This window comes from Physcomitrium patens, chromosome 6, assembly GCF_059467195.1.
Source record: "Physcomitrium patens ecotype Gransden chromosome 6, ASM5946719v1, whole genome shotgun sequence".
NCBI classification, from domain to species: domain Eukaryota; kingdom Viridiplantae; phylum Streptophyta; class Bryopsida; order Funariales; family Funariaceae; genus Physcomitrium; species Physcomitrium patens.
In genome coordinates this window covers 12,863,122-12,878,781 of record NC_143415.1, presented here as the reverse complement: position 1 = coordinate 12,878,781, position 15,660 = coordinate 12,863,122, and the positions used below count along the sequence as shown (strand labels likewise).

Here is a 15,660-nt window from a genome sequence, read left to right as displayed (position 1 = left end):
ATTTTCATCCTCAAATCTACAAGTGAGTATTTTTCAAGGTTTAAGGAGTGAGGCACTTGTGAAAAAGTAATATGAAGACAAGCAATGGTGATGTGCATAAATAATAGAGATAAGTATTTATTAAATTATTTTGATGATTTCTTGAAGATTTAAGGTATTACACGATAAACCTCTATTTTTTATACTCTATAATGAAATGGAGTTGTTGAAAAAGCAAATCAAACCATTGTAGAGATAGCAAGGAGTATACTACATGCTCAACACCTTAAGCATGAATTTTAGACAGAAGCCATAGCAAATGCAGTGTATACAAGGAATAGATGCTTTATAAGTGTACTTATATTAATGACTCTAGAAGAAGCTTAGAATAGAAGGAAATCATATGTTTCATATATAAATACTTTTAGATTCATTTCTTATGCAAAGATACCAAATTGTATGAGATCCAAATTTAATGCAAAAGATACAAAATGTGTATTTGTTGGATATTATGAAGGTATCAAGACATATAGGCTAATATATTTGGATACCAAAAAGATCATCAAAAGTCATGATATTGGGTTTTTAGAACATAAAAGTACTTATAAACACTTTGAGATATATCAAAGTAGAAATAATAGTTTGTTTGTGAATACATCTTCAATTCTAGAAAAAAAAAAAAAAAAAAAAAAAAGAACATAAAGATAATAAAAATGGTAGAGGTATGAATAAAGATAAAAAATAAAAAGATGAAGAAAAAGTCCTCTATAATTCTTAGGACCAATAATGAAGATATTGAAGATGATGATGATGATGAAGAGTACCAACTTTTGAATGAGAAAAGATAAGCTTTAAGGAAGAAGAAGCTTAGAAGAGAGCATCAAATGCAACAAGATGAATCTTCTTTAAATAAAAAGAAATATCTTTTGAGGAAAAGAAGACTATGTAGTGAATGATGGAAGAACCATATCTTTTCTCAAATAAGAAAAGAATATACTAATATTATATTTTTTATTGATTCATTAAATTTGTGTGATGCAATGAAATCTACAAATACAATAAAATAGAAAAATACCATAGAAAAAGAATTAAAATTACTATTGAATAATAGAATATAAGAATTGACTCAACTTCCATCAAATCAATATTTAATAGATTGTAAGTGGATATTTAGAATCAAAAAAGATGTAATAGATAAAATTATAAAATATAAGGCAAGATTAATTGCCATAAGTTGTTGATATTGATTTTAATGAGATGTTTGCTTCTATGGCCAAATTCACCACCATTAAAACCATTGTAGCAATTAAGACAACAATAAACTTTGAGATGCATCAAATGGATGTAAAGATAGCTTTTTTGAATGAAAAGTTAAAAAAATACATCTACATATATCCATCTTAAGGATTTGTTGAAGAATACAAACAAAACCTTATTTGTAAGTTGAAGAAATCTTTGTATGGACTAAAACAATCATTAAGAGTATAATACCAATATATTGATACATTCTTTATAAATGATAGATTTATAAGGAGTGAGATTGATCATTCTTTTTATGTGATGCAATCAAATCAATTTTTATTGATTGTCATTCTATATGTTGATAATTTTATCATATTGAATAACACCATAAAGAAGATGGATTGGTTGAAAATAAAATTAAAAAAAGAATATTAGATGAATGATTTGGAAGAACTCTAATTTTATTTAACAGTCGTGTTCATAAGAAATCATAGTAACAAGACCATTACAATGAGCCAAAATAAATACATTAGAGATGTATTGAAATAATTCAATATAAAAGAGTACAAGCCTATGAAAAGATCTTTGGAGGCCAATTTGAAATTCATGAAGCTTATAGATTAGGAGTTTGCTGAAGTTGAAGATAAAATGAAAGATTTTCCATACAAGGTATAAGTAGGCTCATTTATATATGCAATAGTAAGTATTAGGATAGATCTTAAATATGGAATAAAAGTTGTGAATCAACACATATCAAAGGCTTGATCAATCCATTGATTAACTATCAAGAAGATTATTAAATATTTGAAAGGTAGTTTGAACTTCAAATTGTGTCTTGAAAGAGATAATATTACACTACATGGTTATTATAATGTGGATTGGACTGGAAATGCAAATAATAAAAGATTAATAATATGATATATATTTTTTGTTGAAATAGAAGCAATCACTTTTTGGAGGTCCTATAGAATATCACCACATAAATCTTAGGTAGATAATACATATAGTGGCAAGATTGAAGCCTTCTTCACTCTTGTTAATTCTTTTCTTGCTTCTAGTCTAGATTCAAGAGTCTCTAATTTCCTTGTCTTTTGATAATAGCCATTCCAATTTCCTTTTAATATACATACTTCTTTATTTCTATTTTTTTAATTTTTTTTTGACACAAATTTCTCAAATTTATGCATCCTTTTTCAGTTCATGTCCTTGACACCTATATATGTTTAGACAAACTTGGTGATGATCCTTCCATCAAATCTCCTATGGTTGTTGATCACATCTTGCAATGCTTTAGTCACCCTCTTCTTACTTACTTGTATTTTTTTGTTGTCTCTCAAGGAATATATTTAAAATCAAAACCAAATTATTGGCACTTACTTTTCTACAACAAATTTGCAATGGCCCTTCTAAAATCATCCATCATCTTCAAATGTCAAAAATCTCTCATTTCTCTCTTTTAATTCTTAAATTACTCTTCATGCTTCTAGCTTATACCATAGCCTTATAACTCCATTGTGATCTATTTATATTTTTAATTGCCTTAGAGATGCTCTTATTAGAAGTACCAAATTTATATCCTGAGAAAAGCTTCTTTAGAAAAAGATGAGATCCTTAATTGTAAGTGGATTATAAGAAGTATAATATTGCCTAAATGAACTCAAATATAAAAAGGTAGTTTAAAGGCTAAGTACAAATTTTAAATTAATTTCTCTCTTGTACCAAGATATATCCAACCTTTAATTCTAATCTCAAACCTAAACCTTCTTTGACTAAAATACCTATAAATTACTTATTACTAATCCAATTTAAGAAAAATTTAGCTCATTAAGTTTAATTCAAGATATAAACTTTAAATTCTTAAAGTTAATAAACAAAATTTTGAGAAAATCAAAGCCAAACCAAGAAAGAGGTTGATCATTTATTGTAGCTAAAGCCCTCAAAATCCTTGTCAATAAATTAGCTTAGACCTCTCTTATCACAATTCTTCTTCTCGCTCATAATGGCTTATTAGAAAGTTAATAGTAAGATCTAACTTTCTTCAAAATTTCAAAATAAAATAATAAAAATCTAATAAAAGGCATAAAAATATCCAAATCAAATTGAATCTTACTGCCTAAAAATTCTAGTAACTTCCTTCTTGTAAATTTTCATGAATCTTTCTTATCATAGTTTTTTTTTTTTCTATGCTAAAGCTTATTGAAAAGCTATTAATAAATTCTAGCTTTCATCAAAATCTCAAAATAAAAATATAAAAATATAATAAATGGCATAGAAAACCTCAAATTAGTCTTAAATCCTGTTTTCCAAAACTTTAGCATTTCCCTCTTACACACTCTTATCTAAGGAAAAAAAAAAAAAAAAAAAAAAAAAAAAAAAAAAACCCATTTCATGCCAAAACCTCTATCTTAATCTTCTCTCAATATTTTCCTTAAACCACCATAGAATCGAGTATGTATCCTAAAAGACAATACCTTCAAAGCTTAAACTATCCATTCAAGATAATAATCTCATATTCTAAATTTAGTTCAAATTTATAAATATATTAATACTATATTCCTCCTTCTTTACGAGTAAAACTAATTATCTTTTAAATATCTTTGATGCACTTAAATTAAGTACATCACAACATTGCAATCTTCAAAATACAATAATAGAAGTGAAGTAATCTATTCACTTTTATAACAAGATAAGAACAATGAATTAATACTCTTGTCAAACTTTTAAGGACATGAATCTCAAAGAATTAAATGATGAATACATCCTTGTGTCACTCAAAATGACTATAGAATCATTCAAAATTAGTATAATATTAAGTTGAAATGGCTATTGCCAAATATAAGAGTGTAAACTCTTGAAACTAGACTAAAAATAAGAAAGGTATTGACAAGAGTGAAGAGATCTTCACTCTTGCTTCTATATATACTATCTAACAAGGAACTATGTGGTGATGTTTTATAGGACTTTCAAGACGTGTTGACTTTTTTAGTCACATGTCTTAACTTATAAGATAAGTTTTTTATATATATACCACATAGTTAGCTTGTTCCACAAATTATCAATATGTATAATACGTGGCTAATTTATTTATCAAATTTCTAACCTATAAATAAGTGTAAAGTCAAAGTAGCATCTATAAAGTTTTTAAGAAGCTTTTCAAAAAGATATTATAAAATTAATCTACTTTTATCTACTTTTAATTAATTATATAGGTAATAATTGGAATAAATATGTATATCTATGACATGTCATTATATCTTGATTTTTATCTCTTCAATAAAAATTTTATACTTGGCATCTTCCAAAGAATTGATTGTCACATGCAATGGCCTGAACAATAAATTGCTCAAATGAATCTGCTTGTGGCATTGTCAAGAGTAATCTTTGATGTTATCTTTTAATTTCAATCAAAATTGATTGATAATGGCTTTGTCATTTTAATCCAAGTTACAAGCAAGGTTTTAGAATTTAACAACAAATATGATGGCTGAATATGATCTTTATTATAAAGATTTGAGTTTGATTTCTACTATTTTTTTTTATTATTTTTTTCAAATGTATCTATAAAGACTTCTAAGAATGAATTTAAATTATAGAATAATTGTGAATTCTTTTTTATTAAAGGTACAAATTAAAAGAGAATACTTCTAAAGATAAGTATACTTATGAATCCAACTTAAATAAATCTAATAAAGCATTGAGAAGCATGCAACCTCAAATAAAGCTTTACTTGTTATAAAAACCCTTGGTACTTTGATTTTGTTCCATCAAATTTCTCTTGCATATATATATCTTTGTTTGTTTTATACTTAAAATAACAAGATTCTTTGAATTTAGCTATAAACTTGATCTACTTGCTTCTCTCAATTTTGTAATTTCTTAGTATAGACATTGGACTTCATTGTTTATTTCTTTTATAGGCATAGGAATACTACCTCTATGATTATTATTAGATATATGCGAGCTTTTTACTCTAAGAGTGTTGACAAGGTTGTGAAGATTTATAATAGTTGCAAATTTATTCTTGCTTCTATTAAGAGTAGCATCTATAATGTTTTCTTCCATAGACAATGCAAAAAAATCCAAAAGTTAAATTAGAAGAGGATAATCTGCAACCTCTAATATTAAATGAAAATCTCTACAAAGAAAGATAATCTACTTTCTTTAAAAAAAGATAATGTTAAAAAAATAAATGTTAGTTCAAAGATGAATAATCTTTAACCTTTAAAATACAATAATAGAAGTGGCATAGTCCACTCACTTCTAAAAATAAGACAAGAAGATTGAATTAGTACTCTTATCAAACTATTAAGGACATGAAGTGAAGAAGGCTTATTAAAAATTCAATACATTCTTGTATAACTCAAAACAAGTAGATATTCTTTCAAAATTAATATAGTATTGGTATTAATATGGCTATTGCATAAAACAAGAAGATTAGAAAGTCTTGAAATACGATTAAGGATTAAAAAGATGTTGAAAAAAGTGAAGAAGGCTTCATTCTCACCTCCATATATATTATTTAACTAAAAGCTATGTGGCAATATTCTATATGATTTCCAATATGTGTCCTACTTGGAAGACATGTGTCTAACTTATAAGAGAAGTTTCTTATATGTATGCGACATAGTTATCTTGTTCCACATGCTACTAATACGTGCAACATGTGGCTAACTTGTTGGCTAAGTTGTTAATCCATTAATTAACTACAAATAAATTTTAAATTAAATATGTGTCTATGAAGCTTTTAAGAAGCTTTTTCATAAGATAATATCAAATCTACATACATTTACTTTCTATCTAATACTTCTTATTTTTATATATATATATATATATATATATATATATATTTTTTTTTATGACAATGTCATTTTTAATAGTTGTAAAGATGAAGCTTAGCTTGAGAATTAGATTGTCAAGATGAGAGTTGTAGAAACAAAAGAAGAATGAGTTTGGAATAAGAAATATAGAGATGAAAGCTTGAAAAATAATTGAGCAATGATTGAGAATAAGCAAGGGTTGAAAACTATCATTTTTTTAATGATGGTTAAGATAGAATGGATCAATTTAATAAAAAAAAAGTGGATTTCTTTGATATATATATATATATATATATATATATATTGTTATTTCTACTATCAATTTTTGAAAGTTTTCAAATTCTATTACCCATTATATCATTGTTTTGTTATCAAAATATAATATATTGTATTTTTTTATTCTTTTTTATATTAAAGATATTAAAATCATATTTTTTAATTGTCAATATAAACTAGTAATTTAAAATTATTCATTCCATAAACCATTTTATTTTATAAATAAGATATAATATTTTTTGATAAGAAATATAATATCAAATAAGATATAATATTTTTTGTAAAATTTATATCCTTAAATAAATAATATTATTTTAATAATATTATATTAAATTTAGCAAGTGATTTTAATTCAAATGGTAATAATAGCTTTATATTCCTATAAGTTATAATACTTGCTAAATAAATTTCTAAAGGAATAGCCACAGCTATTTTATTTTCATTTTTTTGTCATTGACTAACTTAAGAAATAAAAGAATGTTAGATTTACTTGATATTTAAGATAAATAATCCTACTTGTTTGAATCCTTAAACATGTTTTTAAAATTTTAAAATTACCCTTTAATTATTAATATAAATACTGGTGTGAAGCTTCCAATCAAAATTATAACGATAATAATAAAATCACATATGCATCAACTTACTTTACCCCTCAAAATCACACAAAATGAACCCAACTTTACACCAACCCCATCAATGAACCAGACAAGTGGGTGTGTTATTCATCTACAACGGGAATCCTCATTCATTTATCCACAACGGGTGATCGCATTCATTCATCCACACATTTATCTTCGGGACTGAAAGTGCAGTGTTATATTGTTTGAGACCCCTCGTAGAAAGAGCTCTTTGATCTATTGCTTATTTTTTCTGTTTTGTTTTTCAATTTGAGAGCTGTCGGTTGTGGAAGTTCATGACGTGAGTTGTGTACATTACATTCAATACCAGTATTGTGCGCGGCGCTGTGAGGAGAATCTTTCATTTCGAGCTTAGTTTGGGGATCAATTAGTAATGGCAGGAGTTGCTGTGCAAGCGAGTTCGCGGGGTTCATCGCTCATCGCTATCATCGCCGATGAGGTGTGTGGCAATCGTCTGCTTGTCTCTATTCGATTGCCCCAATCCTTGCTATCTGCTGATTTTTTTTTTGTGGTGTTAGTTGGAGCTTTTGTTGGAATTAGGGTTTCATCCGGTGGGTTGTGCAGAGGGGATGGAATAGCCAGGATTGAGGTGTATGTGGTAGAGGCTGTCAGTTTCTGGTGTTGCTTTGCATTTTGTGACGTAGGTTCAGAGGCTTTTTTCGCCTATTGTTCTGCACCTGCTGGGATTGGAAGCAGAATTAGGGTTTCATGAGTCTGGACGTATCTTAACGTCTCGAGTTTTGCCTTAGTTTCAGCTTTGATCAGGGCTGTAACAAAATTTAGTGTTCCCCTTCGTTTGGGACTAGCCTTTTATTTTTGTCTTAGGGGATGAATTTGTAGTGAGTTAGTAAGCGTAGTTGGTGGGGTTCAGGGTGCCAGTTTCAAGTTACCATTGGTACAGTACTTCTTGCATAGTGAAGAAAGAGCTATTCTGACTGACCAGATTTTTAATTTTCCTGAGTGCACAGGCGTCAGGTGTCAATCCATTGTTTTGATAGATCTGGCGAGGTCAGGATTTGAGGTGTTTGGGATGGATTGCTTTGACAGGATACAGTGACTGGATTTTTGCTAGCTGGAGTTGGCAATGTGGATCTACGACGGAAAACCAACTATCTAGTAGTGGACAATAGTAAGTGTTATCTTTTCACACATTTTCATTTTAGCGTGTTCTTCTCTTTTACACGTAACTAATGCTCATTGTCTGTTTACGCTGATTATACTCTCATGATCACAATTCCAAGTTGCCTAATTTAGAGGACACCTTCGGTTGAGATTTTTACAAAGAGGATTGGTGTAGTATAGTATATTTGTAATGACATTGTGAGGTTCGTTTAACAGAGACCACGGTTAAGCAAATCGAGGACTCGTTTAAGGAATTCACAACTCGTGAAGATGTTGCGATTGTTCTCATAAGTCAATATGTGAGTTTCTCTTGTGCCATCCCTTCACCTACTGCTGCATTCAGTCAGTTTTTCGCTCGTATTTTCTTGTACGCCTGATTTTATCTGGCACTGAAAATTTGTTATATCACACCTTTTACTATTTGCTAATACTCTCGCTCTGCTCTTGTTTAGATTGCCAACATGATTCGCTTCATGATTGATAGTTATTCAAAACCACTTCCAGCGATCCTTGAAATCCCATCCAAAGATCATCCCTATGACCCAAGTCAAGATTCAATCTTGTCACGCGTGAAGCACATGTTTTCAAGCGATCCTGCTGGTCCTAGTGACCGGAAATGAGTTTCAGGTTTAGGAGGTTCGCATATTCTGTCAGTTTCTATAGTATTCCCTTTTGGTAGGTAGACAGTGGTGATTTAACCAATAGAATAACAAGAGAAACGTTCTGTTCTAGAATGATTTGGTTCATCTTCAGAACTGCTTTCTTTAGCATGGACAGTTGTTCCTTACGCATATTTCTTGCTTCTGTGCTTATGTTTTGACATTTTCACCATTATTCAGTTGACTTTTTGGGTTTTTGATGAAAGGGGGAAGAAGAAACAGCTTTCAAAGACCTTATTTTATAATCAACACCTTGGTTCTTAACTCTTGCAATTGGATTTATGGAGGGTCTATTAAGCTCTCTTTCTCAACCGTTAAAAATTCCAATTTCCTTTTCTCAACTGTTTTGTATCCTTTTATAGCTGTCTTTACCATTAAGTCAATACACTTCGCATTACCTCACTTGAGAATGTGATGTTAAAGAGGTGTTGATGTGTGGATTGAAGATGTTTCAACGGTGCGAATTACTTGACAAACTGAGCTGTTCTCAGGGGCAGCTATAAGTTGCTACTGTTCTATCACCTCATTGCAAATACCAACGCTTTTGCACATTTGTGCTCTCTATATCAATCAGGGGACCATTAACCTCTTAGCAGCCGACTGTTTGGTCATCACACGTATCTTATTTTGAATCACTGCATGGCCTAGAACCTCACGTCTATTGCCCCATCTGCACGGAGTTCGTGGTCTAGCTCCGATGAAGGCTCTGGCAGTATGCGGTTTCAACACCCTGAAAGCGCGAAGCCTATTTTTATACCGTTGAATTTTGACAGTCAAGTCATGATGGAGATAATTAAGATCTTCGAAATTCTTTTCTTCTTCTTCGAGATCCTCTCTTACATTGTTCATGTCGTCCATTATTATTGAGGACTTGATGTATACAATGTTTTTCTGCACACTGACGAAATTGTCATTGGGAGGCACTGAAAGTCTACAGTACAGAACCCAAACAGCCTCTCAACATGGACGATAAATATTTCTATTTGATACCCGTAGACTGCATGAATCATTTAGTTGTGAAGTGACCTGCTCAGCCTCCCCCTTACGATTTTCAGCCAAAATTGAAGACTTCACAGATGAGAACTTCATACGTCCTTCATGCAAAGTAATTTCATCCCTTGCTAATTGTTCTCTTTTTTCCTGAAAAACACACAAAAGAAAGTGCAAAAAACACACACACAAAAAAAGACAAAGATTCTAAGTACTCTTGAAAGAATAATAGTTGATTTTTTATCTGTTGTTTTGAGAACCATATCTCAAATGATCTACCATAAAAATGAATTTGGTATTTAGTTTGGTACCTTACATTCAGTAACAAGGAAATGAAGCTTTTCTCTAATGTGTTGGAGTAAGTGCACAGACTGGGTTCTTTTCTTCCTCAAGGCCGACAAAGCCTTTTTTTTCAGATGAAACTGCGTCAAAGAGCACCCTTAATTCACGAGCTAAAATTATTTCAGGATGTTCTCAGGACAAATTACAACAGCGTAGCCAATTTTTTCCGTGTTTACCATGTCTAAGTGTGCAATTTGGGTCGCATGTCCGAAAAAGTTGAATTGGATGACTTTTGACTAAAATTGGGCCCACTTTAAGTGAAATGTATGGCAACAAAACTAGTGACACTTGCCAAAAACAGATTGTAAACTAACCTTCTCATTGAGTAACTCGTTTTCCATTTGCAGTTGCTCATAGTCCACCAAGTGCAGGTTTCCACTGCCCAGTTGGAGTTGGTCCTTGAGTGCCAGTGTGTTCTTGAGTTTCTCTAGCTGGCATTTTAGCTGACGTCCCCGGGTTCGAACGATTTGCATTTCCATGAGAGTGTCCCGCTCCTCAAGTTCCAACTGATCACACAACAAACCAGGTTGCAGGTCAAATGGTCTCCAAGTGTCACCATGCATTTGTGCAACGTCGGCTTGGGTTGACAAAAATGTGCATGGCATGGACATGCATATTATGTAAATTCGATTACCCTCCATGAATAAAAGATGACTGCAAGCCTGAGTGTTCCAGTATTAACCTACAGGCAATGTATCCTTGTGTCTTGTGCAGCTCTTCTTCACATAAATGAAAACTACTGCTCTGATTGGGTGCAGCCAGAATGAGGGTCAATATCACTGACTTCACTTAAAGTTGCGTCTCATAGGTATTGTTCGAAATCATGAACTTAAAATTTACCTCTTGGAGCACATGTCTTGGTATACCCTTCCTGGAGATGATGTCCGCAGAGAATCTGGCTATCTGCGACCGAGCAGGAACTCCACAAATCATGGTACTTGTTACAGTTCAAAGGTACCAATCCTTTGACATTTAGGTGATCCAAGACCTTGTGCTACTATAGAAAAATGTACTAGCCGACAAAAAAATAGGACGAGTCTCATAGGGTAGTCGCAGAGATATCTGCAGCAAGATACAACCAACCTTGTATATATAATGAATAATTCCCTCGAACCTAGCACTCGCTTCATACTGCTTTTTTTGAAGCCCCCCACGCAGACTGTCAATCTTCTTGTCATATATGTGTTTTATCTTGTTGAATTCACATCTCGTCTCTGCCCAGTCGGTCAGGCACTATTATAGGAACAAAAGAAAGCAAAGCAAGAACATTTTAAGACAACGTAATGAGTACTAGTTCGCCGGCTTCGACCGGGAGTTGTTTGAATTTCAACTATTTAGTGCTATCTTCTTTGAAGACTGGTTATCAACCCTCTGAGCGTGAATCACCTGTCTTCAATTCCTAAGTGCTTCCTACCCCAATGGAAAAGAAGATCAAGACGAAACCTCGGGTTTATGAGATAGAAGGCAGGAAAAACAGGGACAGATCGACGGAGAATTTACAGATTTGTAAAACGTGTCTTGGCCTTCCAGTATAAACTGGTCCGCATGGACAGACTTTCTCCTCTTTTGCAGATTGACTATCCGCCTTTGAAGCTCCGCATTCTCGTGTTTCAGACCCACCACTTCTTCAATTGTCGCCTGTGTTATAATGCGAAGCAATTTCGTAGAGCCAGAAGAAAAAACACATGAATCATAGAACATAACGCACCAAATTATGGAGAACGAGAGGCAGACATCATTTTAGTTGATTAACGAGTTAGCTATGTGAAGGTAGCGACGAAGAACTTGAAAAGAGCTATCTTTGTTCACAATTCATGGGGTCATTTCTGTAATTATTAACGAGATAAAATTAAAGAATTGATTGGGCAAAAAAAAGGTAAGTACATTGCGGCGGTGGTGATCAGAAAGTGATCCTCACCTCAATTATTACACGCAAGCGAGATGCTTCCATCCTCGCCTGCTCCTCTTGTTCCAACTTCCTCTGGCCTGCTTCTAAGCCAATTCGCTCGAGTTCGGCCTCTTCATCAAAGCGAGTTCGTTCTTCCTCTAACCGGATCCGTTCTTCTTCTAATTGAATCCGCTCGAACTCTACCTTTTCTTTCAATCGAGTTCGTTCGTCCTCTAATCGAAGCCGCTTTAATTCTGCCTCGTCTTCTAATCGAATCCGCTCCTTTACTTTTTTTTCTACTCGAAACCGCTCCTTTCTTAATTTCCCCTTCTCCTCTAGAATTAACTCCTTCAGTGGTGCTGGTTGCTCCGCTGACGCTGCTGCAGGCAGTCCGACAGCTTCTGCTGAATTCACAGCTCCTGGGTCTCCCTGCGCACATTTCCTTCAGAGGAACATTGCTGGGTTTAAGAGGAAAATCCCAGTTCTCATGAGAGTTTCCTTCAGCTGTTGGTTACAGAAAATTGTTCAATCCAAATCAAGTTTCAGAAGCTAATCTTGGCCCCTAAAAGTTCTCCATAAAACAATCTACCCCTCCCAAATAAGACCTGCAGACCCGCTACTTCGCTTAACACGACATTTGGAAGCAGATGAGAAAGGCGTCATCGGTGCTACTTATCAGGTGTAAGCGTAGTTCAATGTGATTTTAGAGGAGAAAATATGGCTTCCTAGGGTTTATGGAAGGGCGAGCAAAGTTTCTGCTATTATCTCTACCCAAATACAGAAACATGTCTAATCCATGCATATTCATTTATTGGGATGTCAAGGGCACCCGATGGGCAGGAAATGCAGTGAATTGTGGTAAAATAAAATCGCAGTCCCAAGAGCCACTTCATTTCGGCGACGTCGTATAGTACCTCCGATGCTGGGTTGGCTGGAGCAGGATCCGGAAGAGGAGGAGGAGGAGGGGTAGCAGCAGCAGTGTCGTCAGCCGGTAGCGATTCTGGATTTTCAGCCATGGCTGCAACTTGAGGTTTGATGGTTATTTGCTTATTAACAAGCAAAGATACCCACAATTTCAAAACACGGATATCTGATCAATTCAAAAAGATCCTACAACTCAATCATTCTCCGTAACCCGAGTTCCAATCAAAGCTACACGCTCTGTCCTGATTTCGATCATGATTCAAATCTCGTGAATGAGATTGAGATGAGTTCAACTCGTGACTAGAGTAAAAATATTGAGTAGAATGAAATCAAGAAGTGATTCATGATCTGTGGAGCAGCTCCAAGGCAGTTCTAGTGGACATGAAAGCAAGGATGGGATCAGTCCAGTCCAGTTGAAAAGAATTCCACGGCAGTTGGAGAGCAGCAGTCTTTTCAGAACTCCGCTAACCCCTTCGTCACTTGTCAACTGCCATCTCTCTCATCCCCATGCGGATGGCAATCCTCAAACATCCTTTCACATGGCCTGGGGTGTAAACAGTCGGGCTCTGTTGTTGCCAATGAACATTCGTCGTAGCAATCAAACCTTTCATTGAGGATGTGGTCTTGAATTTCATTGCCCACTTGAATTCCCGTTCTTACTCTCGCCTCACACTCTCGAATTTCGACTCTGTGCTCATTGGTGTCATCTTCCTCTTGCTCTCGTTAGGATAGTGTTATTTTGAGTGACGGCTTAATTGCGGTATAGGCGTCTGTGGTGCACTTTTCTGTTGGGAGCTCTTCAAGATGCGATTAGAGGCGGTGGTGTTGTTGCCTCCTTGTTCACTTTTTGTGTTGTGGTGCTCAATTGCAGGTTGATGTTGGTTTAAAATCTATTGCAGTGGTTTCATCCTGTGCGCCATTGTAGAATTCATGGTCCTAATTGCCCCGTTATGGTTGCTGCTGTGAGCAGTTGCTCTCACCCTTAAGGTTGACACCCCTTTGCGGCTACAATCTCGTTCCCTATTGCGAGAACGACGTTCTCTGATCAAACACTAGAGACTCTTTTAGTTCCCATCGTAGTACTTAGCTCGACTGTTTTCTCTTTGTTCAATGAACTGATTGTTCCCTCTAGTCTTCGGGTACAGTGTCTCTGTCTGCAGTGTTTTACATGATCTCTTCTGTCTGCACAGTGTTTTACATGATCTCTTCTGTATGCAGTGTTCTACATGGTATCAGTGTCACGACTGTGAGTAGTGGCAAGATCCACTTTTTACGGTAGAGCGTGTCGAACTCAGGGTCAGACTCTGAATTAACTATTAGCAATGCACGTCATGGTAGAAGTAGTGATTGCACCTCTTCCCCTCCACAACATCGAGCTTCCAGTACTATGTCCTCGAGCTCACCACAAGGCATGAACACACTTCCGGAGTCGTATCACCTCACTGGCATGTGGCCATTTGTGATCAAGAATGTGCTCAAGCGAGTCGGCTTATACAAATGGTGTACCACTCCAGCTTCTACATCACCACTATCCACGGCTGAAGAAAAAGGTCGTGAGACGCTTTTAGTATTCTCAACAACAACGCCAAGCATACTGCCCTCCGGATCATGAAACGTTTTTCAGATCCGTATGAGTGCTTGACTCATCTGAAAACCAGGTACATAACAAACAACAATCCTCGCAAAGTGCATCTGATTGAAAAAAAAATAAATAAAATAACATTAGAAAGACAAGTAACATCACCATGGACGAATACTTGACGGAGATGGAGACCGCCCACACCTTTGAAGATATCGGCGTCCCTCTCCCCAAAGCGGTCGTGGTGTGGTATACGATCTCTAATCTCCCACACGACTACGATATCACTAAACAGATGATCTTGGGTAATCCCAAGCTATCCACCTATGCTGAACTCGAGATGCGATTCCTTACTAAAGAGCCATCAAGACGAGTTCAAAAACCTGTTTAAAATCACCCTGAAGTTCCAGCTCCTTAAATTAATAACTCTCGGCGCCCTTTTACCTGAACCACACATCCCCAACCAAACAAGCGCCACCACTTCGTTCCCGGCTCCCACCCTAGTCCTCCTTATCAGCATCAACGAGCTTCACATTTGGGAGGACAGTACCCTACCCAACCCAGCTCTGAAGGCGGATACACTCCTACCAATCACTAATCTCAAAGTTTCAATGCCGACAACCCGGGCGTCCTCAGCCTCAACTCGCAAATACACACAGAGAAGACAATCCGGAGCATGATGGAGCAACTTCGATCCCTGGAGTCCCGGTTATGACCTGTCCAACGTGATAAACATTCAGCAGGTCAAGTCAATACACTCAAAGCTGATCATCCCGAGAGTAACATCCGCAATGAAGACGCCACTGCTATGGTAGACGCGTGCTTTGCTGGTGTTAACATAGCTGAATCCCCTTCGTCCCCATCTCCATGGTACCTAAACTTTGGATCATGTAAAAGGAGATCCAACTGTTTTCTCTTCCCTTCATGCTAGTGCTGGATCAAAAATTACCTCCCCCTGCAGTCACTGTCACAGTGTAACCTACATTGGTGACTTTGCCATCCGGCTTCCCAAGCTATAATTCAAAAAATTGACCATGTTTTGTATGCACTATGCATTAGGAAAAACCTTCTTTCCACATGCTTCTTAAGACAAAATGTTAAGGACAAGAACTAGATGAAGGCAAATAAATAAATGAAACTTTTTTCAAGAAAAAATAATAAAATAAAAATAAGAAAGTATATATATTCAAAAGAAAATGGAATG

At 34.8% G+C, this 15,660-nt stretch overlaps 2 protein-coding genes across 3 annotated transcripts; one reads left to right on the top strand and one right to left on the bottom strand.

The window, feature by feature from the left end:
- Positions 1–7,172: 7,172 nt before the first annotated feature.
- LOC112283129 (V-type proton ATPase subunit F) lies at positions 7,173–8,997 on the top strand. The gene is made up of 4 exons (XM_024521478.3): positions 7,173–7,391; positions 8,000–8,081; positions 8,291–8,373; positions 8,527–8,997. Exons 1-4 carry the CDS (start codon positions 7,326–7,328, stop codon positions 8,692–8,694), a joined length of 399 nt encoding a protein of 132 aa, XP_024377246.1. The 5' UTR covers positions 7,173–7,325; the 3' UTR covers positions 8,695–8,997.
- A 172-nt stretch (positions 8,998–9,169) lies between these two features.
- LOC112283128 (uncharacterized) lies at positions 9,170–15,444 on the bottom strand. 2 transcript variants are annotated; one of them, XM_024521476.3, is made up of 9 exons: positions 12,868–15,413; positions 11,984–12,382; positions 11,566–11,703; positions 11,149–11,298; positions 10,906–10,968; positions 10,380–10,571; positions 10,035–10,145; positions 9,760–9,873; positions 9,170–9,624 (listed from the first exon to the last, which is right to left on the bottom strand). In XM_024521476.3, the coding sequence occupies exons 1-9, from the start codon at positions 12,967–12,969 to the stop codon at positions 9,304–9,306; spliced, it is 1,590 nt and encodes a 529-aa protein (XP_024377244.1). In that variant the 5' UTR covers positions 12,970–15,413; the 3' UTR covers positions 9,170–9,303. The 2 variants fall into 2 exon arrangements, with proteins under 2 accessions (XP_024377244.1, XP_024377245.1); XM_024521477.3 differs by lacking the exon at positions 9,170–9,624 and having other exon boundaries at positions 10,040–10,145; positions 12,868–15,444.
- Positions 15,445–15,660: the final 216 nt, after the last annotated feature.

Excerpts from the sequence above, each read along its gene's own strand:
- LOC112283129 (XM_024521478.3), top strand. The coding sequence starts at position 7,326 with ATGGCAGGAGTTGCTGTGCAAGCGAGTTCGCGGGGTTCATCGCTCATC. Across the intron at positions 7,392-7,999 it reads TCGCTATCATCGCCGATGAG|GATACAGTGACTGGATTTTT; the intron begins GTGTGTGGCAAT and ends TTGCTTTGACAG. Across the intron at positions 8,082-8,290 it reads CTATCTAGTAGTGGACAATA|AGACCACGGTTAAGCAAATC; the intron begins GTAAGTGTTATC and ends TTCGTTTAACAG.
- LOC112283128 (XM_024521476.3), bottom strand. The coding sequence starts at position 12,969 with ATGGCTGAAAATCCAGAATCGCTACCGGCTGACGACACTGCTGCTGCT. Across the intron at positions 12,383-12,867 it reads CAGCCAACCCAGCATCGGAG|GGAGACCCAGGAGCTGTGAA; the intron begins GTACTATACGAC and ends AAATGTGCGCAG. Across the intron at positions 10,146-10,379 it reads ACGAGTTACTCAATGAGAAG|TTTCATCTGAAAAAAAAGGC; the intron begins GTTAGTTTACAA and ends TCTTTGACGCAG.